This window comes from Monoraphidium neglectum (assembly GCF_000611645.1).
Source record: "Monoraphidium neglectum strain SAG 48.87 unplaced genomic scaffold scaffold00525, whole genome shotgun sequence".
Lineage (NCBI taxonomy): Eukaryota > Viridiplantae > Chlorophyta > Chlorophyceae > Sphaeropleales > Selenastraceae > Monoraphidium > Monoraphidium neglectum.
The window spans coordinates 1,115-25,545 of NW_014013103.1; the positions used below are offsets into that span (position 1 = coordinate 1,115).

The window sequence follows — 24,431 nt, forward strand, 5'->3', positions numbered from 1 at the left end:
GGTGTGGTGTGTGTGTGTGTGTGTATGTGTGTGTGTGTGTGTGTGTGCGCGCGCTCAGGAAGGAGGGGTCGGGGGTGCAGGGTGCAGCACACAGGAATACATGCGGGGCCGGAAATTGCGGACCAGCCAGCCGTGGACAAAAAACGCCGATGCACGCATAAATATTGAGCATGATACATGATGGCGCTGCATGGGCTCTTGGTGGCTGCTACGGATTTGGTGTCGGCCTCTGGTGCTCGTTTCAGCCCACAGCACATGACACATAGTGCGGACAGTCCGTGGCCCGAGGCCGCCAGCTGGCACCCACCAGGATGTCGAAGCCCTGCAGCTCCCCCTTGGCATCAGTGATCACCACCACGCCTGGAGTGGTTTTGTTGGGATGAGGGGGGAGGGGTGGGCGGCCGTGGGAGGCTGGTCGCGGGACCGGGCGCGTGCTGCAGGTGGGCGCTGTGCTGCTGGGGCCCTGCGGACTGCAGGCCTCACGTGCCACTTTGCAAAACCACCCTGTTCTTGAGGAACAGCACTAGCCCTTGCTCGAATCGACAAACAAGAAGGACTCAGCGCCCCCCGCGTGCCCACCGATGTCGTTGGTGAAGATGTCGACGCTGTTGTCACCCGGGACGGTCACCGCGATCTTGAACTTGCGCGGCAGGAACTGAAGGGGCGGTGGAGGGCCAGGCAGCCAGCGGGGAGATGGGCCCAAGCGCGTGCGTGCGTGTGCGTGCAGGACGCACCCTGCCAAATTCACCCGGCCTGGCAGCCGCCCCGGACAGTCACTGCAAGACGAGCGCGATGCATCGGCCCCGGGGTCGGACCCCGTCCCGCCCTGGCCGCAGCAACCGTCGTCCGCCCGCACCTGGGTGCCGTAGATCGGCTCGGGGCTGTTCTCAAAGTTGGTGCCGAAGCCGTTGAACGCGCGGTCAGCGGTGACCTTGGGGTTCTGCAGATCAAAATCAGCGGGAACAGAGTGGGCCGGGAGAGCAGGGTGATTTCCGTTACACAATCTAGCGGTGTTTTGCCGTGCAACAAGAGGCACAGGGCAGCCAGGATGGTCTGGTGAACTCGCCGACGAAAGAGCTGCTGTCAGGACACTGCCTTTCCCGCCCAAGACCCTGGCGGCCCCTCCGAGGACCCTAGCGGCCCTTGCCAGACCCCGGCGGCTGCCAGACCCTGACGGGGTGCGCTCCCCCCTCTTCATTCGCCGCCCATCACCCGCGCCCACCTCGGTGTACTGAGTGACAAACTTCTCGCCGTCGAGCCAGATGTCGTAGTACGCGCCGCTCTGCGGTTGTGCGGGGCGACAGCAGAGGCTTTGTCGGGGGTGACCATCTACACTCCATGCCTGGGAGTGGCCGCCCTGTGGTTGAAAGCGCTCCCCTCAAAAACACAAAAACTCTACGTGGCACACACACATACACACACACTCATAACCCCACGGATTACACCTGTCGCTCATGATCACAACAACCCGCTCTAATACTCACTTACACACCCCTGTCACACACTTACTCACACGCCTGTCTGTCTGTCTCTCTCTCTCTCGTTCACACGCAAACACGCACACACACGCATACACACACACAGACACACAGACACACGCGCGCATACAGACACACACACACACACACACACACACATACACACACACGCATACAGACACACAAACACACACACTAACACACAAACGCACCTGCGGCGCCAGCAGGTCCGCAAAGTCGTTGGCGTACTGCTGCGCCAGCACGTACTCCGGGCGGTTCACATAGGGCGCCGCAGGGCCCATCACGTTGCGGTTCACGTCGCCGCACGCGCCCAGGGTGGAGCCTGCGCGGTGATGCGAGGCCAGGGGCTTTGAGAACGAGGGGCGTGGGTCGTCGCTGGGCGTCTGCTGGGAGGCCGACGCGGCACAGCGGAAGCGGCTCTCGCCGCTGCGGCTTGTGGAGCGCAAGCAGCTGTGAGACCCCACATGGCCCCGGTTGCGATGCTCGAGGCGAATGCTGCACAGCCAAAAGCAGCCAGCTGCGCAGAGGCGAGGCCAGAGCCTTTGACAGAGCCTTTGCGTTCATGGGTGCGGGGGCGGTAGAGAAGCAGGGGGCGCTCACCCATGTTCTTGATCACGGTGGAGAAGACAGTCTTGAGGTCAGTCTTGAGGACACCGTGAAGCTGGTAGGCCTGGCGCGTCGTCAGGCGCAGGGTGCCGTTGCCGTACTGCGGGGTTTTGGGTGGGGTGTGAAGGGCGGGGGTTGAGGGCGGGGTGGTGCTGCCTGCAAGCACCGGCTTGTTTTATGTGTGGGGTTAGCCATGCAAGTGTTTGTACGCACGCCCCGCACGCGGGTGCTTGTGCATGGGGGGGGGGGAGTAAAGAGTATGGGGGGACTGGACGCGGCCGCAGATACTCGCAAAAACAAATCAAAGTCAGAAGCTTGAGGGAGGTCGTGGCTGACAAAGTTGCAACCACTTTTTTACCACTCCCCCAGCTTCCACGCTTTGTCCACCTTGCCGTCGTCGGGCAGCCGAAATCCAGCCACGCCCCAGCTCACGATGGTGACCGACCACCAATCAACCCAGCAGCTTCCCCCTCCGCGTCCCCTCCGCCAAAGCCCCGCTCACGCAAACTGCAAGCATCCAAAGCCCTCGGGCAACACTTGTACAAACACTATGAAGAGCAGGAGGCACGCAGGCAGCGCCGCAGCCCCGCACCTTGTCGGCCAGATCGTCCATCACCAGGTACAGCCTGTTGGTGACCAGGCCGCTGGGCTGGCGCGTGCGCATCATGAACTGGTAAAACTTGCCCTGACCAAACGCGCGCTTCTCGCGTTGGTCCTGGAAGGCGGGGCAGATGCGCGGGACGGGGGCGATCGTCAGCGGCACAGGCGAGGCTGAGGCCGCGCCGGCGTGTTCACCGTCGCGCCGAGGCTCCAATAATCCGTCCTTGGAATTACTCGCTGACTTTGGAAACCTGCTCCAGACGCATCCCGCTGCCAACTTGAGCGATGTGCTGCCATCTCTGTGCAGCCGTTTCAGAAGCTGCACCGCACACATCCTGCCGGCACTGGCTGGCCTGCGGCGCGCCCAGCATGCGCCCCAGCCGCGCACTCCACCAGTGCTGGGGAGCAACCAGCGCGCCCCGGCTCCGACTGCGAGCTCGAAAACCACACACCTGCATGTAGCTGCCGTGGAACTTCATCAGCTGCATGGCCTCCTCATTGATGAAGGTCTTGTCGTCCACGAGCTCCTCCATCAGGGGGTGGCGCTGCGGGCACACGCATGGGCATGCATGGCGCATGGGCGTGCATGGCGCATGGGCGTGCATGGCGCATGGGCGTGCATGGCGCATGGGCGTGCATGGCGCATAGGCATGCATGGCGCACGGGCACTTGCAGGCCACTGACGAGGGTCCAACGCCAGGGTTCGATGAATGACCGAATCAAACTGCCTGCGGTGCCATCCCTCGGCAGCAAGCATATTTATGAAAGACAGACAACTCGCACACGCGGCGGGACGCTCGCGGAATGTATTTGAGGGAAGCGGGTGTGACGGCTCGGCAAGCAGCAGTGCAGCGGCACGGCGCAAAGCAGAGTGGCGTAGTGGCACATGACCCGCTGCTCACCAAGTAGTCGCTCTGCTCCTTAATGATCTCCACCTTGCTCCGCTTGGCCAGGCGCGAGGTGGGCGGCTTGGACGGCACAGCCACTGCCTGGACGCGCTGCACACGCAGGCGGCTGCTCCTCACGGTCTGCATGTTGGCTAGTGAGAAACTACGTCCGAGATGGAAAACCGGCAAGATGGCTCCAAGCCAGTGGGTCGAGCCACTGCCGACCTGTTGACGACCGTGATGTGATGGACGCAGCAAAACGAGCGCGGTGGTCGCAGGAAAAGTCTTGGAAATCACCGACTTGAAAACAGCAACAGGCCGGGGCGTGCTAGCAAGTTGGCCTGGGTGCCGCCGACGTCGATATCACTCAACAGCGTGCAATCCTGCTGCCGCCGCCGCCGCCCCGTCAGCATCGGCCTTGCCGGCCCCTTACACGGGTTGTACAACGTAAAAAGCACCAAAGAGTGGGTAGCAGTCCCTGCGGCACTGCAGGCCGGGCGTTCCGGAACAGCTGTCGAAGGTCCCAACCACCTGGCACTACTTGCTCGCATCACAGTGCGTCACTTGGTGTTTTGAACCATGGCGCACAAAACTCGCCGGGTCTGGATCCTTTGATTGCTGCACACTTGGCCCACATTTGGGCCAGGCTCTGGGTGCTGCTTACTTGTGGTGCCGGTGATCACAACATTGCTCCTGCTGGACTGCCGATGGCAGGGGTTGATGAATGGATTGACAGACAGGACGGCGATGTGCAATCAACAGGCCCGAGGGCCACATGGCAAAGCTCATGTCCACTCAAAAGATATGGCTTTGGCTGCATTGATCAGTGGGTCAGCAAAACCTTCCGATCCAAGGAACCCAGCTCTTGGCGCGGGCCTCATCAGCTAGATTGCTTGGATGCCCAGCATTCACTGGCTTACCCCAAAGCCAGGCAGGATAGCTAGGGGTGATATATACATGGTCAACCGGTTCAAGAACTCCAACTGCACAGCAGGTCTGGCAACGCATGTTTCAAAACATGTGAAACACCTCTGTCATGCGTGGCATCTCTTGCGTAGCTAACAGCACTTGTTGCGTCCCGCATCAACTGAAGCCGTGCCAGCTTACGTCAGCACCCGCGCCAGCTTCAGGCGCATGGCGGCCACTTGAGCCTGCAGTAGCTCCACTGCCGACGCCAGGCGCGCACGGCAACGCGCCGCGTGGCCCGGGTCCCTGCCAGGTGGGTGGGAGACGCGAGCGTGCAAAAGTTTGAAGAGGGCAGCAGGAACCAAAACGCCAAGTTCATCCAGAAATCACCCTTGTTTGAGTGCCCGCAAATCTCTTCCCCCAGGTGCAAAGCCCCCAGGATGCAGCCGCCTTTCTCGAAGCAGCTCGCACTACCAGCCTGTCTGCATCCCATTTGAAGCCCCGCCGCACCAGGGGTCCAGCGGCGCCATCAGCTTGGGCAGCGCCTCCTGTGCGTCCAGCACCTCATCCAGCAGCAACTCGTCGGCGGTTCCGCCCACCCCTGCCTCACGCAGGCCCGCCCACCCGTCCCAGCTCCCCGGCTCGAAGCCGCCCGTGGCGGCTGCGCCCTCTGAGGGGGGTGGCCGCCGCGGCGCGCGCCGCGCGGCAGTGGCGGGGGCGAGGGCCAGCCCTTTGCTACTCTTGGGAGAGCCGGCTTTGAGGTGGACGACAGCGGACGACAGCGACTCCAGTAGCTCCTCTGCTGCCGCCTGCAAGAGGTGATTGCGTACAGTTTGTGAAGGCGTTGCTGCCTTCTTTCAACTGCTCACGCTTGAAAACATTATGATTGCGTGGGTATGGCCGACTGACATCAAGAGACACGACCAAGCCTGCAAGCACATGTGATGCACGGCCGCCGGTCCCATTCCTGCCACTTACGTGCGCAGGGCAGGCCTGCAGCATGAAGGCTTCCAGGTAGCGCCCTCCCTCCAGGCCCTGCGCCCGGAACGCCCTGGCGGCCAGCAGCTGCAGGCGCCGCACCCGAGGCAGATCCGCCTGTGGGGGCGGGCACGCATCAATTGCAACTTGAGGAGCCTGTTGCTTTTGATAAGCCATGGGCTTCCCGAGCAACTATCAAATGGCGGTGTTGAGCCAGGCCCCTAAAGCAGGCGTACCAGTAAGCCGCCACCAATGTGCTGCCGTGATAACCCCGCCCGCCGCCGTATACACCGCGGCTCCAACCACCCACCAGGTGCAGCATCTCCCGTGCCCTGGCCAGCCACGCCTTGAGCCGGCGCCGAAATCGTATCCGCAGCACCGCCTGCCGCAGCCCCTCCCCGCCGTCCTGCGCCTCCTGCGGCGCCGCCGCCGCCCCGCCCTCGCCGCCGCCGCCGCCGCCGGCCGCGTCGCCCTCCTCGTCCCCGGGGTCGCCCTCCTGGCCATCCCCCTCTGCTGCGGCGACGCCATCCTCCTGGCCGCGCCCCTCTTGCTGACTGCTCCCTCCGCGATCGATTTGCTTGCTCGCTGGGCCGCGGCTGCCATAACCCAGCTCCGCCAAGCTGAAGCAGTGACCATCGTCCACGCGCACGAGCCGCACGCCGCGCGGCGGTGGGTACGAGCCAGCCCTGCAGAGGGACACGACGGCCTCGCCGCCCAGTCCCCGGCACAGCTGCACGAGGGCGTCGACGGCGCCGGCGCGCCCGCCGGCGCCGAGCGCGTGTGGCGACAGCAGCAGGCGCGCGACGGGGTTGCGAAGCCCCGGCACAAGGGGCCGGTTGCGCGCCGAGCGCAGGGCCCACACAGCCGGACCGGCCGCGCTGTCGTGCGGCGCGTTGGCGGCCAGTACCAGCAGCAGCACGGCGGCGCGCGTAATGACGGTCGCGGGCCAGTGGTCTTCCTTGAGGCCGCTGCGCTTCACCCAGGCCCCCAGGTCGTCCAGTGGCATCAGCAGCAGCTGCGAGGCCACGACCACCAGCTTTGACAGAGATCCCTGAAAGCAGGGCGGCAAGGGACACACAAGGTGGGGAGTGGTGTGTGCACCTCAGCCTTCGTTCCCGTGCAGAACAAATCTGCACGCAGCCACCTTCTGGTAGGTACTGTACGTTGAATGCCCCTCGCCCCATCCACCTCTCATGGTGTGCTGCAGCAGCTGCTACGCCTCCTTGTCACGCCCGCACACTCAAGAAGGAAAGCCACACCAGGGTGCATTGGCAATTGCCAGGCGTGGTTTGTAAAATTCAACCAACAGGCCCACTCGCCTGCAGGTCTGCCTTCTGTTTGTTGCTGATGTTCGTAGCCAGCAGCCACGACAGCAGCTGGCCTGAGGGGCCGAGGCAGGCCAGCACGAGCCCCGCGGGCAGCTCAATGTTATGCAGGCGCCGCACCAGCGCGCAGCCCAGCGCCGCGGCGCGCTCCAGCAGGTCCAGCAGCAGCGCGGGGCTCGGGTAGCCGCGCAGGTCGCGCCAGCCGTCGACGCGCCACAGCTCGTGTGCGGCCTCCGCCAGCCACCAGGCGTGGTGGAAGTGCGGCTGCGGCAGAGGCTGCGGCGGCGCGCCGGGCGCTCGCGCGGCGAGCCGCGCCTGCTGCCACTCCGCCGGCGATGAGGTCAGCCCGTTGTCCAGCCACCACACCGAGTTGAACAGGGCAGACAGCGCAAACGCACCCGGCAGCTGCCAGGCTGCCACAATCGAAACGACAGCTGCACTGGGAATCGCCGTGAGAGGCGCAGCCGCGATGCCACCTGGGCCCGCCTGCTGCTGGGCGGCGGCCGGCGGGTGGGCCGGCACGGACGCGAGGGCGCGCCACGAGCCGCGCGGCAGGTGCGGCAGGCACAGCAGCACCAGCGCGGCGTGCGCGAGGTCGAAGCGGGGGTTGCACCCGGCGGCCTGCAGCTGCCGCGCAGCTTCGCCCGCGGCGGCCGCCGCCTGGGCGGACGGCTTTTCGAACGGCAGCAGCCGCGTGGGACCCGTCAGAGCACCCTCCAGCGCCTCCGCGAGCGCGGCCGAGAGGCCGCCGCTAGAGGCACCGCCGCTGGAGGGACCGCCGCTGGAGGCACCGTCATGGTAGCAGGCACTGAAGCGGGAGAGGAGCTGCGGGAAATCCTGGGCCAGCCAGATGGGGGGCAGCAGCTGCCCTAGCAGGTCGCGCGCGCAGCCGCTGATCCGCTTGTCCAGGTCCTCGGCCGCGGCGCCCGCCGGCAGCAGGCCCCGCAGCGCGTCGCGCTGCAGCGCCGCCGCGTCGCAGCCGAGGGCGGCCGGCGCCCGTGGCGGAGTCGCCTGCGCGGCTGCGGCGCCTGTCTGCGGTGGCGGCCAGTACGAGGCGGGGCTGGTGAGGCCTGTCAGCAACCCCACGGCGTCCGCCACGCCGCTGGCCAGTGATTCCATGCGTTGGCGGATCAGTGCATCCGCGTGATTAGCTGCGTCCGTCAGGGTGACCCCGCAGGTGCCGTCCGCCAGCGCAACCAAGCAGCTTGCTGGCAGCCACGGCAGCGCCGGGCCTGCCGCGGCCGCGCTGCCGCCCCCGCGCCCCCGCGCTGAGAGGTGGCGCGCCGCCGGCAGGAGCAGGAGCACGCCCCCCTCCGCCGCGTGGGGCCGCAGGCCCAGCAGCCGCCAGCAGCCGGCGAGCCACGCCGCGTCCGAGGGCGCCAGCCGCCGCTGCGCCGCCGCCGACAGCGCCGCGTGCAGCGCGCCATGGCTGTCCTTCGCGCGGCGCCACCACAAGTCCAGCCACTGCAGGAGCCGCGCCGCGCCCTCCAGAGCCCCGGCTAGGCCCCGGGGCGTGTCGCCCGCGGTGGCGGCCGCTGACGTGATGCCCGAGAGCTCCGCGCTGGCGGCCGCCACCACGCCGCCGCTGACCACCGCTCGCAGCAGGCGCGCCCCCTCCACGTCGCACCGCGCGCTGCCCACCTCGGCCGCCGTCGGCCCGCTGGAGTCAAGGTGCCGCCAGAGCCGCTCGGCTGTGTCCCAGTTGCCATTGGCTGCTTCGCAGGCAGCGGGCAGCCCCAACAGCGCCGAGCAGAGCGCCTGCATCTGGGGCGCCGCCATGCCGTCTGCGGCGGCGCCAGCCCTGGCGGCCGCGGCGCCGCCGCTGCCTTGGTCGATCAGTGCTTGGATCAGCCCCTCGGCTCGCTTAAGGTTGCCCGACGCTTGCTTGCTAGAGGCGGGCTGCCACAGCCCCGTGGCGCCACCGGAACCCTGGTTGCCCCGGGCCGGAGGCGGCCAGAGCAGCTGCAGCGCCCCCAGGTCAAGCAGCTGCCGGGCAGCTGCCAGCTGGTGGTCTCCCTTGAGGTATGCGAGCACTGCCGCATCCAGGGCCCCCTTGGCCAGGTGCGCCTGCGCAGGGGCGGCGTGTGGCGAGCGCATGAGAACATTCTTAAGCCCTGCAGGCCGTGCCACATGCCTTGTCTGCAGGGCAAGGATACAGTGCATAAAAATCCACCACCGACACTACCGCCGACGCAGGTGCCGGCCGCGCCCGATCGATCAGCATGCCACGATCCGCAGTTGTTCGCCCAACCCCCTTGGCACTCGCCTGAGCAGCTGCCCAGTAGTTGCCGGCGGCCTCCTCCACGTCCACGAGCTCGTCCAGGTACCCCCGGCTGGACAGGAAGCGCCGCTGGCGCGCCGTGCTGTCGAGGCGCAGCAGCCAATCCAGCATGCGGCGCCGCTCGCCGCGCGCGTGCCAGGCGAGGGCACCAAGATATAAGTAGAGCTGCCGCAGCTCCGCTAGGCGGCGTCCCAGGCCCGAGCTCGGGGCCGCTCCAAACGCCGCCGCCGCCGCCGCCGCCGGCGGCAGCGGCATCGGCGGTGGCCGCGTGCCGTCTGCGATGCGCCCTCCATCGGCGCCAGCGGCTTGAGCCGCCGCGCCAGGGCCCGCGGCCGCCCCTGAGCCAGACGCGCCGCCGTCCGCGCCTTGCAGGGCGCCGTCCAGCGACAAGCCGGCCCCATCGCCCCCGCCGCCGCCGCCGCCCGAGTCGCTCCCGCCATGGCTCGCGCCCGCACCTGCCAGCAACTCATCGAGCATCTGCAGGCCTCGATCATAACAACTGCTGTCCCCTCCCTCGAGGCAGCAGGCTAGCGCGCGCTCAACATGGAGCAGCTGCCCCGCAGCTGCCTGCAGATCCCGTGCCTCAGAACCCATGCTCGCAGCCGGGGCATCCCCTGCCGCGGCCCCGCCGCCGAGCGCCAGCGCGCAGCGCTCGTGTGCGCCTGCAGCCGCGCCCCACGCGCCCGCCAGCTCGTGACAGCGCGCCGCCGCCCGCCAGTCGGGCGGCGAGCGGCGCTCGCAGTGAATGCGCGCCGCGTCCGCCCAGCGCCGCCCGGCCTCGTAACACTCAGCAGCCTGCGGCGCCTGGCCGGCCGCCAGAAACAGCTCGGCCGCCTCTGCGAACAGGCCGTCGGCCTCGCTGCCGCCCCTGGCCCGCGCCGCACCCGCCTGCTCCTGTTTGTCGCACGCCGCCGCCCACATCGCCAGGTCCCTGTCTCCCGAGCGCACGAAGCACTGGCGCGCGCGCGCGTACTGGCCCTGGGTGAAGAGCTGGCGCCCCTTCGCGCGCCACTCCTCCGGGCTGCTGCTGCGAAGCAGCTGCCGCGTCAGGTCTTCGTCCATGGCCCGCTCTTCCACGAGCGCGAAGTGGGCGAGCAGCTCGCGCATCGGCGCCATGCGGGCCTCGTCGCCCTCATACCACACCAGGTCACACATGGCGCGCGTGATCGCCACATAGAGCTGTGATCGCACGGGTTGGGGCGGCAGTGTGGTGGCTGTGAGGGACGGGCCTGGCACCTAGCTAGCAGTGTATGAGGCTGAACGCCGGCTGGGGCAGTACATGCGTGCCACCATGGGTCAAGCGGGGGGGCCATGCGGCGGGGCAGGTGCGCGCATGCCGTTCACTGCGGGCACATGCATGCACACATGCGAGCACATGCGTGCACATGCGCACGCGTTCATGCACATGCATGCGCGCGCACATCAAGCCGAAGCCCTGGACAAACAGACCGTGCAGTCCCTCAGCTCGTTGAGGCACCACTTATCATGTTCACCACCTCCCCCATCAGTCTGCATGCGATGCACACCTGTTTCAGGTCCCCCATGAGTTCGTGGTGCTGGTGCGCGTCAAACGCCGGGCCCGCTGGCAGGCTTGACGCAGTGCCGGCGGGCAGCAGCTCGCGCATGTAGGTGTACAGCACGCGCCACGCAGCGAAGCGGGCGTCTGAGATGACGTTATAGAGCAGGACGAACTGCAGGCGGGGTTGCGTCGTCGTGCACCGTCAGAGGCAATGGTGCGCGGTGATGAGTGGCAGCCGATTGGAGCGACGCAGCCCTGCCTTTTGCCCCTGGCTCCCAGCAGCACCGCCTCTCCGACTTCCTCACCTTGAACTCGAGCCCCTTCGACTCCTGCACGGTCATGACCAGCGCAGCATCGCCCACCAGCTGCTGGACCTCCTGCTGGCGCGCCGCGCCGTAGACAAGGATGACCTGCTCCGCCCCAAACTGCACCGCAGGCCCCTCCTCGCCGCCGGCCGCAGCGCCGCCTTGCGCCGCGCCGCGGCCGCCGCCGGCCGCGCCGGCCGCGGCAGGGGAGGGCTGCTGGGGGCGGAAAAGCGCCTGCAGCGGGTCGTCGGCGCCAGCGGCGAGGAGGATGGGGGTGTCGCCGTCGATCGGGGAGGTCTCGGGCTGCAGCTTGTCGAGGGAGGCCGGGAATAAAGACAGCAGCGGCGCGATCGCGGCGTGGTGCGCCAGGTTCACGATGCGCTGCCCGGTCCTTTGGCGCCGGCAATTTGAGTTGCGGGGCGGACATGTGGGGGCGACAGTGCGCAACGGTCAGCACTGGGATCGCAGTTGAGAGGTTGGAGCCCTGGGGAGAGGCAGACAGCAGTCTCAGATCATGGGACAGCAAGCATTGGCGTACTGCTGGCTGGCTCATGCAAGGACAGCCACCAACGCTCTGCAGAGCCGCCCCGTTGGGATACAAAAAGCAGCTGGCGTTTCGCGTCGCCCGCCGTCACGGCCCACCGGTAATTCTCCGTCAGCTGGAAGACCCGCGGGGCCGGCATCGACCTGCGCTCCAGGCCGCCGCCGCCGTTGCCGCCAGAGCCGCCGCCACCGCTTGCATCCAGCGCTCGCTGCTGCATCTCATGGAACACGTCTCTCATCGCCTTGTCAACGGATGGCAGGGGCGATGCAGGATGAGGGCTGGCTGTCGCAACGCGATCACAGAGGCCTGCCTGAATGGGGGCCTTCGGCTGGCCCTGTCAGCAACCAGCAGCTGGAGGCGTGCGCTGCAGCCGCGTTGGGCTGTCACTCGGCGCCCGGTCAGCCGTTGTGACCGCAGGCACGCGCCGAGGCATGGGTTGATTGTTGGCACCCACCTCGAACCGGAAGACGCTGCCGCCCTGGGCGATGGCCTGGGCGGTGTCGCCCACCAGCGTGAAGCCCGTCTCCAGGTTGGTGCAGAGGAAGCTGCGCGGCAGCCGTGGTGGGGAGAGGGTGAGGGGCGCAAGGGACACGGCAGAGATCAGGGCGTGAGCTGTTCGCCGGGCACGAGCTCAGGCCAGGGCCACGATACGTAAGGGTGACCAAAGCTTCGGAGCCTTGCGCGTCCAACATCCGGCCCCTGGCTTCCCCTCCTGGTATCCCCCTGCGCGGTCAGTCACCGCACAAGGCGTCCGGCTCCTGGAGACGAGGGGCGCCCCGCCCCCCTCCCCTCCCCATCCCACTTTCCAAACCCCTTGACTGCGGAAGATGCCCACCGCAGCAGCGCCAGCTCAGCGATGGAGCAGTCCTGCACCTCGTCAACGTACACGTACCCGGCCCGCCGCGCCGCCGGCAGCAGCGGCGCCCCCGCCGCCTCCGCCTCCGCGAACGCCTGGTACACGTGACGCACGCGCTCGGCCCGGTCCCAGCCGCGCGCCTCCATCTTGAGCCGCTGGTACTGCTTGTATGCGCCGTACACCGCCACGCGGCGCGCGCGCGGCAGCGCCGCGCCACGCCGCGTGTCGGCGAGCGTGAGGTACTCCTCCTCTGTCAGCTGCCCCGCCGTCCCCTCCAGCGCCGCGAGGCTGCCCTTGATCTGCCCGCTGACCTCCGCCCACACGAGCGCAGCACCGCCGGCGCCGCGGCGCAGGGCCTCGTCGATGCGCGGCCAATAAGCTGCCGAGAACGCCTCCAGGCGGACCTCCGCGGCGGCCAGCCGCTCGCGGTCGCCCGGCGGCAGGAAGGGGCGCGGAAGCTGCGCGTCCATACGGTCGAGCAGCATCTCGAATGACATCACGAGGGGGAAGTGCTGCGGCCCGAGGTCGCCCAGCCGCGCAGGGACGCCGCCCAGGGCTTGCTGCACCCCGTAATTGTCAAGCATCTGCGGGGGCGTGCCTGTACCCGTCGCGGCCCCGCCGGGCGCCGCGCCCTGCTGGGTGGCTGGCGACGCGGGCGCGCCAGGCGAGGCCCCAGCGGCCGGCTCGCGCCGCTGCGCTCGGTCGGCGTCCGCGAGCGTCTGCATCATCGCGCGCACGTGCTGCGTGAGCGCGGCCGCGAGGCGCGGGCTGGCGGTGAGCAGCACCTGGCGCGGCCGCTGCTCGAGCTGCAGGGCGCGGGCGCGGCGCTCGCGGTCCCACCTGGCGCAGGCGTGGCGCAAGGCGCGGGCATGCGGGTGCGTGAGGCGCTACTGATTGGGGTCACTTCGTGGGTGAGGCAAATTGCTCTTTGCGCAGCCTGGTGGCCTCATCAACAGCAGAAGGATTGTTCAAGCAGCGTGGCAAGCACACGAAGATTCAATGTGCTCACCCTGCAACTACGCGCACTCATCCCCCATGCAGCAGGCACGCGTTGATTGCAAGGATGCCGGCCACCACTGGCATCATCGAGACTTAGAAACCAACCCCGTTTGTAAACCTGCTGAATTCGCAGCCCCGCGCGCCCCTGCTCACATCTTATTCTCCAGGGCCGTCGTCTTCCCCGTGCCGCTGCGCCCGATCGCCATGGCGGACCCAGTGCAGTCCGCAAACTCCCGCTGGCCCTCTGCGAGCGCAAACGGCACCTCCACCGGCGCCGCGCCCGTGCCGCCGGCCAGCCGCGCGGCCAGAACCGAGCAGAGGGTCTCGTCCATCTCCAGAAGCTTCAGCGCCTGCAGCCCCTGCTCCGCCTCCGCGCCTTCCCGCGCGAGCGCGGCAGCGCGCGCCGCGCCCTCGGCCGCGCGCGCGGCGCCGCGGGCGGCGCGCTGGTCTGCTGACAGGCGCCAGACGAACCCGGGGTCGTCCGGCCACGAGAGCGGCACGCGGCGCCCGGCGGCGTTGAAGGAGGCGGCGCGGCAGCGCTGCAGCAGGGGGTCGCTGTACAGGTCGAGCGTGCGGGCGAGGCGCCGCAGGTAGGCCTTCAGCTGGTCGCCCTCCACCAGCGCATACACCAGCATGAACTGAAGAGGCCCCGATACAGTTGCATCGCGGTGCGGCGCGGCGAACCGAGGGTCAGCGGCGGGCGGCGCAGTGCCAGGGGAGGGTGGGATGCAAGCAGAGGCGCCGGCGGGGCAGACCATGCGTCCGGAAAGGGGCTTTGGCGTCAGTGCTGCACACTGGATGTGCACGTGATGCAGATGAAGAGGAGGGTCGCAATGTAATGTGAGGGCGGCAGGGCTTTGCATGCAGCAGTGCGCCTTGCAGCTTGATGAGGCGCGCGGAGGACGCTCCGACCCCGCCCTTAAAACGCCAGTCACACCTGCTTGCGCGTCGCCTTATCAACCGACACGTGCCAGACCAGCCACCGCGCCGCGGCGCCCCTGCCGAGCATGTGGGCACGGATGAGGTCGGCGTGCGGCTCCTCTGGCCCCAGCACGAGCGGCGCCTGCCGCTCGCACCGCTGCGGCTCCTCGCCATCCGCCAGCAGCTGCAGCAGCCGCAGCGCCAGCTGGCGCGTGTAAAAGGGCGCCGAGTTGGGACAGGCCGGCAGGTGGATGCGACAGAAGTCTGCGGACGCCTTGACCTATGAGAATAAGAGGAATATCGTAAAAGCAGAGTCAGAGAAGAGGGGAAGGAGAGGAGGGGGTTTGGCGGTGAAGCTTGTATGTTTGTCGCAGGCTGGCAAGACGCACAGGCTGGCCAATGAAATGCAGGCGCCGTGGGGAGCCAGCAAGGCAGCAAAGCGTCCAGGAAGCCCTTAGCAAATTACTGCCTTCGTGCGCACTCACAGTCCACATGCCCTGCGTGAGCCTGCGGATCCGCTCTTCAGAGAAGGGCTCGCTGCGCCCGGCCTCGGCGCGCGCCACAACTTCCTGCAGCCGCGGGTGGGCCGCGGCGTTGACCAGGCAGCCGCGGGCGGACGCGTCGGCGAGCAGCTGCCCCCAGTGGCGGTCCTTGGACTGGAGCAGCGTGGCAGCGTGGCAGACCACCCACACGGCGTGGCGGCCGCGGGTGAGCGCGACGTTCATCCGCCTGCAGTGCACCAACAAGCGGGCGGCGGCGCGATTTCCTCTAGATTGTCACAAGTGGACGTGAGCAGCACCAGGAGCAGCAGCGGCAGTGCCGGCCGCAGCAGTAGCGGGTCGCCACAGCAACAGCGGGCTGCGGCAGCAGCGGCATCGGCGGCAGCAGCTGCAATGGCGGCGGCGGCGGGGGCAGCGGCTGCGCCCCCAGTAACCTCTGAACTTCCCTGCAGGCTCTAACATGACCTCCTGCACCTGTATACATTCACTGACCTGTAGTCTTGGAGGAAGCCGATGACGCCCCGGGCGTTGCTCCTCACGCAGCTGATGATGATGACGTCATCTTCGCGGCCCTGAGGGGGTGCAGGGGGGTTCGCGGGTCAAGTAAGGGGATGACGCGTCGAGGGGCTTGGCAGGGAGCGCCGATGGGAGGCGGCATGAGCGGGAGGGGTGCAGTGGCACTCGAGAAGGGCAGGGCGGAGCAAGAAGGATGCAGCACCAGGGGGCTCAGAGGTGCCGTTCGCCCCATGTGATCCCATGTTGCCATGCTGATGCGTAGGAGCTAAAGCCAGGGATCAAGAGCACCTCATCGTCCCGTTTCCGCGCCAAACACACATTTCATAATATCATAAACAATCATTCTGAAGATACTTGTGCATATCTTTCAGATGAAGCTCCGGGAGCACTGCCGCACCTGGAAGCCGTCGACCGTCTTGACACGCACGCCCCTGATGCCGCCGAGCCTGTACTCCAGCAGATCCACCTGTGCGCGAAACAAGGCAGGGCGCCGCGGGTGAGGGTTCCAAGATGGAGGCCTGTAAGGATGCATCGGGGATTTGAGACGAACCCCACGACGCACACACCGCACAATTCCCAGGGCAAGGCCCCCGTGGCGCCGGAGCGGCCGCCGGGGGCGCACCTGCGCCCGGTAGCCGCTGATCACGCCGATCGAGACCTTCCCGTCAGCCGCCTTGCTCGCTGCCGCCGCGAGCCCCCTGACAACGTCCGCCTCCGCCTCGTTGAACCAGCTGCCGCCGCCGTCGGGCTGCCTCTCCTCCTTCCCGTGCCGCACGTCGACGCACGCGTAGGCGCCCAGCAGGCGGGGCGCCTCGAGGGCGGGGAGCTGCCAGCCGGGCTGCCGCACGTTGTGGGCGTCCACGAGGCGGCCGGCATAGAAGCATGAATTGGGGAACGCGCTGATCTGGGGCGCCATCCTGTATTGCTCAAGCAGCAGGCTGACCCTGAGTTGCGCGGAGGGACGCAGGCGTTGTGTGAGAAGAGGTGTGCTGAGATCGCTGGGCAGGGAAGCGTCGGCGTGTATGGATGGCAAAACAGCTGTCACTCAATGCTAGGCGCACGCACTGGTCCAGGGGGCCGTTTCACTAATTCCAGCGTCAGCCGCCAGAAGCGCAATCGCCCACCCAGCCCAGGCAACGGCACCCACCCAAAGCCGCAGCCCGCCAGCCGCTCAAAGCTGCTGCGCCCGTAGCCAGCGGCCTCTGCGTCCCGGCTGATGACCGTGGCCGGCAGCTGGTGGTGGTCCCCCACAAGGATGAGCCGCTGCGCGTCCGGCGCGGCGTTGAGGACGATGGCCGTCTCTGCTTCCACCAGCTGAGCCGCCTCGTCAATCAGGCAGACGTTGAATTGGGGGGTGGCCTCCGCGACCGCCGCGCTGCCGGCCATGGAGGCGGTGGCAAACACAACTGAGGCGGAGCGCAGCACGAGGATCTGCAGGTCCCTGAAGGCGGATGGGCGCGCGAGGGCGACAGAGGGCGGCACGTCGAGCCGGCCGCGCGCGCCGCGGAGCCGAGCGTGCAGACTCAGCAGCGCGCCGCAGAGGGGTCCCAGCCCCTTGCTGGGGGGCTCTGTCGCTGCTGGTGATGGTGCGGCTGCGATGTCCAGGGGCTGGGCACCCAGATTGCTCCGCCACCATCCTGCCAGCTGCTGACTGGCACGTGGACCTAGCGGGGTCGCCTGCTGATTCAAAACCAACTGCAGCCCGTCGGCAGCGTCTTGTAGGTCGATCAGGGCCTACGGAGAGATCAAAACGCACGTGAGTGCACATCAGGTGCGTGCTGGAGTTCACACCGTCGGTCAGATCAAGTCGGATCTCGTGCTACATCAACGCACTATACTGACTTATCACAACGGTATGGCATCCTAAAACGCCCAGCATCGCACGGGTTGATGTCCTCTCCATGACGCACCTGACGAGCGCCTGCAGACTTGAGCACGGCGCTCGGGGCATCTGCCAGCACGACAGCCCCCGCCTCGACCAGGCTGCCCAGGCGCGCCTGCAGTTCGCCGCGCGCCCACCACCAAAAGCCACCATCCGCAGCCTGCTGGGCTCCCTCGCCCTGGCGCGTGCTCACTCCGTCCTGCTGATCGGCTCGCCACCTCTCATAGTTCGTGTCGGCGGCGGCCAGGAATGCGAGCAGCTCGCGCGCGCGCTCGCCCCACCCCTGCGGCCCCAGCGCCGCCAGCAGCCGCTCCAGCCGTGGCGCCAGCGCGATGCCGTTGACTGCCTCTGCAAAGACGTCCGCGGAAGCACTGTTGACCAGCACGACCGACGAGGTATGGAGCTCGTGCAGCCGGAGCGCGAACGCCTGCAGCTCCGACAGCTCTGCCTCGGGTGGCGCCTGCTCGCGCGCTGCCAGCTGCTCTGCCGTGATCTGCTGCTGCCGCTGCCGCTGCTGCTGCTGCTGCTGCTGCTGCTGCTGCTGCTGCTGCTGCTGCTGCTCTCGCTGGTCGTTTTCTGGGGACGAGGCAAGGAGGGCCGCCATAGTCTTGCCGCTGCCATGCATCTGCAGGACACGGGTCGCGACCTCCGCAATGGCGGCGTTGGTTGGGGCGGCCACGAGCAGCTGCTGGCCCGCGCCCTCTGCCAGCGCCACGATGAGCGGGGCGACGGTGGCAGTCTTCCCTGTGCCTTATATTGTGTAGCGCAAGGAGTTGCTTGTTTCAGATGTTTGTGGAAGCTGGGACAATCAATCGGGCTACACAGCACGAGTCTTGCGGCGCCCTGAGGTCGCCAGCCGTGCCTGGTGCGGGGCAGCAGGTGTTTGGGAGCAGGTGCCGCGGACGCCTGTTGCACATATACACGCCCCTGCCCCGGTTCCAAAATGTGTCCTCGCACCTGGGGGCCCTTGGATCAGCTGGATGCCGCCGCCGGCTGCCCCATTGCCGCGGCAGCTACCATCTGCGCCGCCCACGCCGCCGCGGCCGTTGTCGCACACGCCGACGGAGCGCGGCGCGACAGATGCGGCTGTAGCCATCACAGCTGCCATCTGTGACTCGTTCAACAGCAGGCGCTGGCAATAGGCCGCCGTCGCCTGCAGCCACTGGCCCTGCCGTACAGTCGCTGCTGTGCCCGCTGCGGGCGCTGCCGGCCGCTGCGGCCAGGTGTCAAACGCATCTGCCGGTGCGCCATCCTCCCAGGGGATTGCCGCAGCGCCGCGCTCGCAAGGAGCCGCCTGGGCGGCGGCTGCGCTTGGCAGCCGCGATGCCATCAGAGCGTGGAGGACCGGGGAGCGGTTGATCTTGCTGCCTTCAGCCGCGATCGCCTGCAGCGCGGCCCACGCCCTCAACGGCGTCGCCAGGGGCGCGAGGACCGTCAGGTACCATTTGCTGGCGCCACCTTGGGCAGGTCCCAAGAGCAGCTGCTCGTTGTCGGCTGCCTTCATAGGTTGCGCCTGCGCGTCAGGCCCCCACAGCAGGTCCACGCGTGCCCGAAGCTCCAAAACCTGCCCGCCACCAGCTTCCGGCTGCGCCTGTTCACCCCCTGGCCCGCCGCCGCCGCTGCCGATCAGGAGAGCCAGGCAACTGTGGCTGCCCGCCACGCCCAGGCCCTCCCATGGGGGCCGCTGCGACAGCAGCACCAAATCTGTTGGCTTGGGTCCGCCGGAGGCAGCGCCGCCGCCCTCCGACTCCGCGCTGCCGCCCTGCGCCGCCGCAACCGCCGCGGCCGCCCCACGGGGACCTGCGCCGCACAGGCGCAGCGACGCGATGAGGGAGCTGCTGCTGCCGCGGTCATCGCCGCGGCCTTGCTGTCGTTTAGGGCGACGGACATCGAGCACCTCTGCCTGCCAGCAGGTCGAGCCGCCGACGCCGCACGTCGATCGCTGGCTGCTTGTGGCACCATCCATGGCAGCAGTCAGTTGCGCCGCAACCTCGTGCAGGAGGGCGGCGCTCTGCAGCCCCGCAAATTGCTGTGGGCTGTCGTAACGCTGCGCAGGAAGCTTCTGCAGCGGTGGCAGGCCGAGGCGGCTGGCGGCGCTGGAGAGGAGGCCAGCTGGGGCCAGGGCCAGGGCATGAGTTGCGAGGGGCTCCTCAAGCACACTGCCCGCCAGAGTGTGAAGGCCATCGTGATCTGACTCTTGCATCCAGTACTAATGGCGATGGTTGCGATGAGGGACGAGGCAGGCGCGGGTCTTCAGCACCGCTCCAGTGCTCCGAGGATTGGGGGGCCGACAACGGACTGCGGTATCTTGAAGTCACAAAGCACGAAATAAATCAAACTATTTGCGCGTCTTTTTCAACATTGAGGGGGAGCAGCATGCCCGTGACGGACACGGGCAGCCGTGTCATCACACCAACGCGGTATTTTTCAAGTGACTGAACACATATCTCGTGTTTAAAGACTCTGAAAAAGAGTGGAGGCAAGCTGGCATTGCCTCGAACTTTGTTGACTGGATTGACCACAGTGATGATTGCGATGTTTGTTGAGAGTGAAGGCGATGCCGGCCGACTCACAGCAGCAGCTGGAAAATGTGGCCAAATTAAGGATGGATTTGAGGAAGAGTCAGGCATCAGTTCAGCAAGAACGACATCTGTAGACAAACTGTTAAGAAAAAGCTGCCTCGCCTGCACTGTCCCTGTCGTCACGAGTGCCATCCACACGATGCACGCTGCCCCTCGGCCAGACAAGGCAAGGTGCATGATGTATTTTGACTGAGAGCCGCCTGTAACTATAAGGAAGGGCTGAGAATCCGCCCAGGTGCGGCGGTTTGCGTTCGTGCAGCCTCACATGCGAAGGTGTCGCGCCCCTCATCCAAGACGTCGCGGCAGCCGACTGCCCCCTGCAAGCAGATTCCCTGCCTCCCATGCTGCAGCTAGGCAGAAACAACAAGACCGCCTCAAGAACATCGTTTCAGGGGCAAACGGGGCACGAACCCGCATTTCTGCTGGCTACATCCGTGTCGATATCGCGTTGTTGAGTCATTACTTCACTTCATCGTGCAACGTGTGCATGTCAAACGCCTGAGGTTTGCTGGCCGCATCCCCCGCCTGTTGCGGCTGCCGCTGCGCACTTGGTCCAACGTTCCCCGACCCTGGGTCACCCCTCGGCCCCAGCACCTGTGGCCACACCTGCGCGCCTTCCCGCCCCGCGCCCTCCCGCACCGACCCCGGCCCCTCGGCCACCAGCGCGCCCGCCGCCGGCCCCTCCGGCACAGCAAGCACGTCTCGCCGTCGCTGCAGCAGCAGCCGCCGCGCCTCCTCGGGCTCTACTGCGACGCCCTTGGCCTCCAGCCAGCCCGTGATCATCTTCTTCGCGCGCTCGTTCATGCGCCGGCGCAGCTCCGCCACGCCGGACCGCGCGCGCCACATGTCGTCCGGCTTCATCTTGCTGACTGCAAACATAACGTCCAGCTCCGTTTGGGAGTCGTCCTGCAGCGGCGGCGGTCGCAAAGGCGGATGTGTTACTATATGAAAGCACGACACCAGTCCGTAGTCACTTTGAGCGGGTGCGGGTCAACATATGTGTTCGGAGGGCAAAAGCGCGGCGCAAGCAACAAATCATGAGGTTTTGTGTGCTGTTTCAACTGTTTGCTGGAATAACCCCAGCTGCTCCGCTAATCGCTTGACACATGCCACACATCGCCCGGCCCCAGTGCCTAGAAAACAGTTTCAAGCCCACCTGGTAGAAAACCGCCTTGCGCTCCAGGAATGAGTAGGCCTGCAGCATCCGTTCATCCGCAATGATGGGAACGCCTGTTTGGTAGATTATTGCAATGGTGAGAGGTGAGCGGCTGGGGGTTGTGGGGGAATGTCTTGATACACGGACAATTGAGGCAGGGGAAGCGGTATGTGATAAAGGCGCGATTGCAGGGCCGATGTGTGAGGACCGATGAAATGATATGAAGGTGGATCACAAGAGCTGTTAGCAATCGCAAAGCGAGCGGCAGCTGCGCACACTGCACCAGCGGCTGCCCCCCGGCCGCTCGCACCTGTGATCAGGGATGTCAGGACCGTGCTGCTAAACTTGGACTTGTAATAGAGCCCACTGGCCAGCATGGGCACCTGCAGGGGTGACGTCAACAGCGACTCGCGGCAGTTTGCGCGTGCAAACTCCACGCGCCATGCGTCCCACCTCCGGCGCCTCCTGCAGCGTGCTGGAGGTGCCCCATGCCTCTCCCCAGCCTGCATCGCCGCGTCCCGAGCAGCCCTACCAATACTCCCTCTGAGCATGAACTCTACAACGCCACGATGGTCCCCAGCGCCCTGTTTCGCCCCCAACACCAAGTCCACCGGTGCAAAGCTTAGACCCACCAGTGCGAAGCTGTGGTGAACAACATCGTAGAATATGGGATAGGGCGGGTTCTTGTATACGGCCACAAGGTCCCGCACGTCCGCTGCAACGCCACGGCAAGATGGTATGGCATGGCGGGGTGGGGTGAGGCGGCAGGGGGGAGGGCTGCACGCGGCGGCGCTCTTGTTCATGCCATCGTGAACCCGGAGCACCACGCTCTTTCGATGCCCGCCATCCTGTGCGCCGCCGCTGTCGCCGCGGCTGGGGCTTGCATGTAGGCTCGCCTGCGGAGCAATCCAGGCACCCCCAGCAACCCAGGCACCCCTCCCGGCATGTTGCAACAAACACAGCCCCGCATCCTGATCTGAATCTTCCCACCTGGCACGCTGAACGCCTCCACCGTCTCCCCCAGGATGTTGAGGCGGAAGTTGGCCACGGACATCTTCGACGCCCGCCGCTTGTGGCCGCCGATCTGCTCCCAGACATGCGTGTAATTCCGCCGGCTCTTCTCAATTCGACCCTGCGTCGAGGTTGGACGCGACAGGCACGTGTAAGCATGTGGCAATGCAGCGCTGCTGGCACTGGCAAAGGACAGGGCGTTGTGGCGTAGACGGCGCTGGAAAAAGCAGGGGGGTCCATACAGTAAGATTCCACCTGCGCACCTGCACCGAGAACCCCCGGATGCACTGGCGCCCCGCTTTCAGGTCGGCCAGGGTGCAGGGGTTCGGCGGGTCGAAAGGGAAGATCGGCAGGATCCAGTCCGGCGGCAGCGGCAGCCCGCGGTCGCCGATGCTCGCGGCGACGTGGGGCGCCAGCGTGAGCACGGGCACGTCGGGGCTGGCCAGGGACTTGATCTGCGGGGGCGCAGCGGCGGCGGCCGGCAGCGGCTCGCGCAGCGGATGTGCCCGGCGTTGTTAGCCCGTGCCCGATTCGCCAGCATGCGGCAAGCGCATGCTGGCATTGGCATTGACGATGTTGATGCATGCAGGAGGCAAGCGTCTGCTTCAGGTGACGCCGCAGCTTCCATGCAGTGTGCTGGCAGGGTCCCCCTACCTTCTCCCAGTCATCATTCTTCATGTGACCGTTGTGCACCATGTACATCAAGACTTTGGGCTGCATCTGACCGATCATTTGCCGCATCTGGGCGCGGTGCTGGTCCTTGGTCAACCGCTTGGATGGCTGCGGAAACTCTGGGGTGACGAACCAAACCTGCAGAGTTGTGTGCCATGGCGCGTTCCGGCAGCAGCGTGTCAGCGCAGGTGTGCCTGAGCTAGAGGGGCTTTGTGCAAACGTCCGCGTGCGCGGGGTTTTTCATCAAACCCTCTGCATCAGTCAGTGCCGGGGCGGCAACCGAGCTGCAGCGCAACCTGCCGCCTGTCATCGGCCCCAGTTGAAGAACGCTGCTTGAACTCACCAGGTCATACGTTGTAACGCCGTCATAGCGGCTGCAGTCTTTGAACACCACGCCTTCCATGTTGCCCATCCATGACAAAAAGCCATACCAATTCTTCTGCACCACCTGCACCAGTCGTGCAGCAAGGCGAAGGCAGCCTTGCCGCTGCGCCACTGCATGCGAAAGCATGGAGCGGCTTTGCGCCCCCAGCAATGTGATTGTCCTGTTGCATCCACCCTCGCTGTCCGCCCCTCGAGGCGCGCCGCTGGCACCACCAGCTACCGCTTGCACGTGCTGCAAGTGCAAAATGCAGTCTGGCCCAAGTCCCTCGCGCCTTTTCCGGCAGGTAGACATCGACCGGCTCTGTGGTCAGCTGCTGCAGTACGTGCACAGCACCCGCCACCACCTCCAGGTGGAAGTGCACCTGAGGAGGAGCGCGAAGCCGGAAGGCGAGCGCATGGCATTGCATGGCGGCAGCTGGGGCAAGGGCGGGCTGCATGCGGCAGCTCCGCACGGCATTTCAGAGGCGCACCTGATTATATATTGCAAAGCGCGGTCCAGGCTTGCTGGATGCGCTGGCTTCGGGCGGTTGGTCAGCAGCTGCAACGCAGCCACACCGCCGAAGCAGCCCGAACAGAAGCAGCCAGCTCCAGGCTGTGGACCAAAGGGGTCGCATACTGCCTGTCCTTTCACTGGCATGCCGCTGCTGCTCGTTGTTGCTGCATGTATCCTGCAGGGACGGACCGGCTTCACTAGTACAACTGCATGTGCAGCAGCGCCCCAAGCTGCTGTTGCTGCAGGAGGCCGCTGCGCAGCTGCTGGGGGCAGTCCGAGCTTTGCACGTTTCGCCCACAGCATCGCCGTCGCTGCACGCACACGTCTGTGTGCTGCAGGCCCGCCGCTCCCGCATTGTCTTTGTCTGTCTCAGGCTGAACAGAGCCCGTGCCCCCTGCGGTGATTGAGCTGAAGGATGCGATCTGCCGCCACGCTGCGGCGGGCGGCCTGCAGCTCACGTTGATCCCCTGAGAAACACCAAACAGCGGGGTTGATTGTAGCATGAACACGTGGTGCTGAATTGGTTTTGGTCACGGTTGCGTCTGGTGCACGCCACCTCCCGCGCAATGCCGTCGGTGCGAAGCTGATCGCAGCCCGGATTCACTATATGACGTCATTATCCATCAATGACAACCTACCTATGGGCAGGACTAGTCAGACAAGCTGACCGACGCACCGGGGGCAGTCCTGAATTATGCTTTGCACCGCGCCGATCAAGGAGCTGGCAATATGTTCACATGCGTCACGGGATCATCTTGAACTCCTGCCGCAGCCTGGCTTGTCCCACGAGGTAGATTCTACTGCAGATCTGGATTGTTTGAGTTTGAAAATACTATAACATGGAAATGCACTCAACCTTTTCCCTTTTGTGTGCTGTTTTATAAGGTGCTGTCGAAGGGTGGCTGCTACCGTATTGTGTGCATGCAGCTGCTTGGTGTAGAGCAGCGAAGGATGCACGGCCGACGCGCCCCAACAGATCGAGATGAGCTTGAGCTTACGGTTTGCTGCA

At 66.2% G+C, this 24,431-nt stretch overlaps 3 protein-coding genes across 3 annotated transcripts in view; all 3 read right to left on the minus strand.

The window, feature by feature from the left end:
• Nucleotides 1-3,739, minus strand: part of MNEG_3955 (Nitrite/sulphite reductase) — a gene marked incomplete at both ends in the record, with an annotated part of 4,665 nt that extends 926 nt beyond the window's left edge. Inside the window, 9 exons of the mRNA XM_014047566.1 lie at nucleotides 308-360; nucleotides 580-655; nucleotides 857-940; nucleotides 1,223-1,282; nucleotides 1,691-1,821; nucleotides 2,100-2,205; nucleotides 2,698-2,820; nucleotides 3,158-3,250; nucleotides 3,608-3,739. Of these exons, the coding sequence (XP_013903020.1) occupies nucleotides 308-360; nucleotides 580-655; nucleotides 857-940; nucleotides 1,223-1,282; nucleotides 1,691-1,821; nucleotides 2,100-2,205; nucleotides 2,698-2,820; nucleotides 3,158-3,250; nucleotides 3,608-3,739 (858 nt within the window). The remainder of the gene's footprint in view (nucleotides 1-307; nucleotides 361-579; nucleotides 656-856; nucleotides 941-1,222; nucleotides 1,283-1,690; nucleotides 1,822-2,099; nucleotides 2,206-2,697; nucleotides 2,821-3,157; nucleotides 3,251-3,607) is intronic.
• A 956-nt stretch (nucleotides 3,740-4,695) lies between these two features.
• Nucleotides 4,696-18,220, minus strand: MNEG_3956 (hypothetical protein; the record flags this gene model as incomplete). The annotated part of the gene is made up of 20 exons (XM_014047567.1): nucleotides 4,696-4,804; nucleotides 5,009-5,307; nucleotides 5,477-5,593; nucleotides 5,787-6,527; nucleotides 6,922-8,868; nucleotides 9,053-10,261; nucleotides 10,609-10,773; nucleotides 10,907-11,297; nucleotides 11,549-11,691; nucleotides 11,905-11,995; nucleotides 12,286-13,146; nucleotides 13,459-13,943; nucleotides 14,243-14,506; nucleotides 14,712-14,955; nucleotides 15,219-15,298; nucleotides 15,640-15,708; nucleotides 15,865-16,186; nucleotides 16,390-16,976; nucleotides 17,153-17,874; nucleotides 18,082-18,220. 20 exons carry the CDS (start codon nucleotides 18,218-18,220, stop codon nucleotides 4,696-4,698), a joined length of 8,985 nt encoding a protein of 2,994 aa, XP_013903021.1.
• A 1,945-nt stretch (nucleotides 18,221-20,165) lies between these two features.
• Nucleotides 20,166-22,957, minus strand: MNEG_3957 (hypothetical protein; the record flags this gene model as incomplete). The annotated part of the gene is made up of 8 exons (XM_014047568.1): nucleotides 20,166-20,612; nucleotides 20,863-20,936; nucleotides 21,173-21,245; nucleotides 21,495-21,577; nucleotides 21,853-21,994; nucleotides 22,137-22,328; nucleotides 22,528-22,683; nucleotides 22,889-22,957. 8 exons carry the CDS (start codon nucleotides 22,955-22,957, stop codon nucleotides 20,166-20,168), a joined length of 1,236 nt encoding a protein of 411 aa, XP_013903022.1.
• Nucleotides 22,958-24,431: the final 1,474 nt, after the last annotated feature.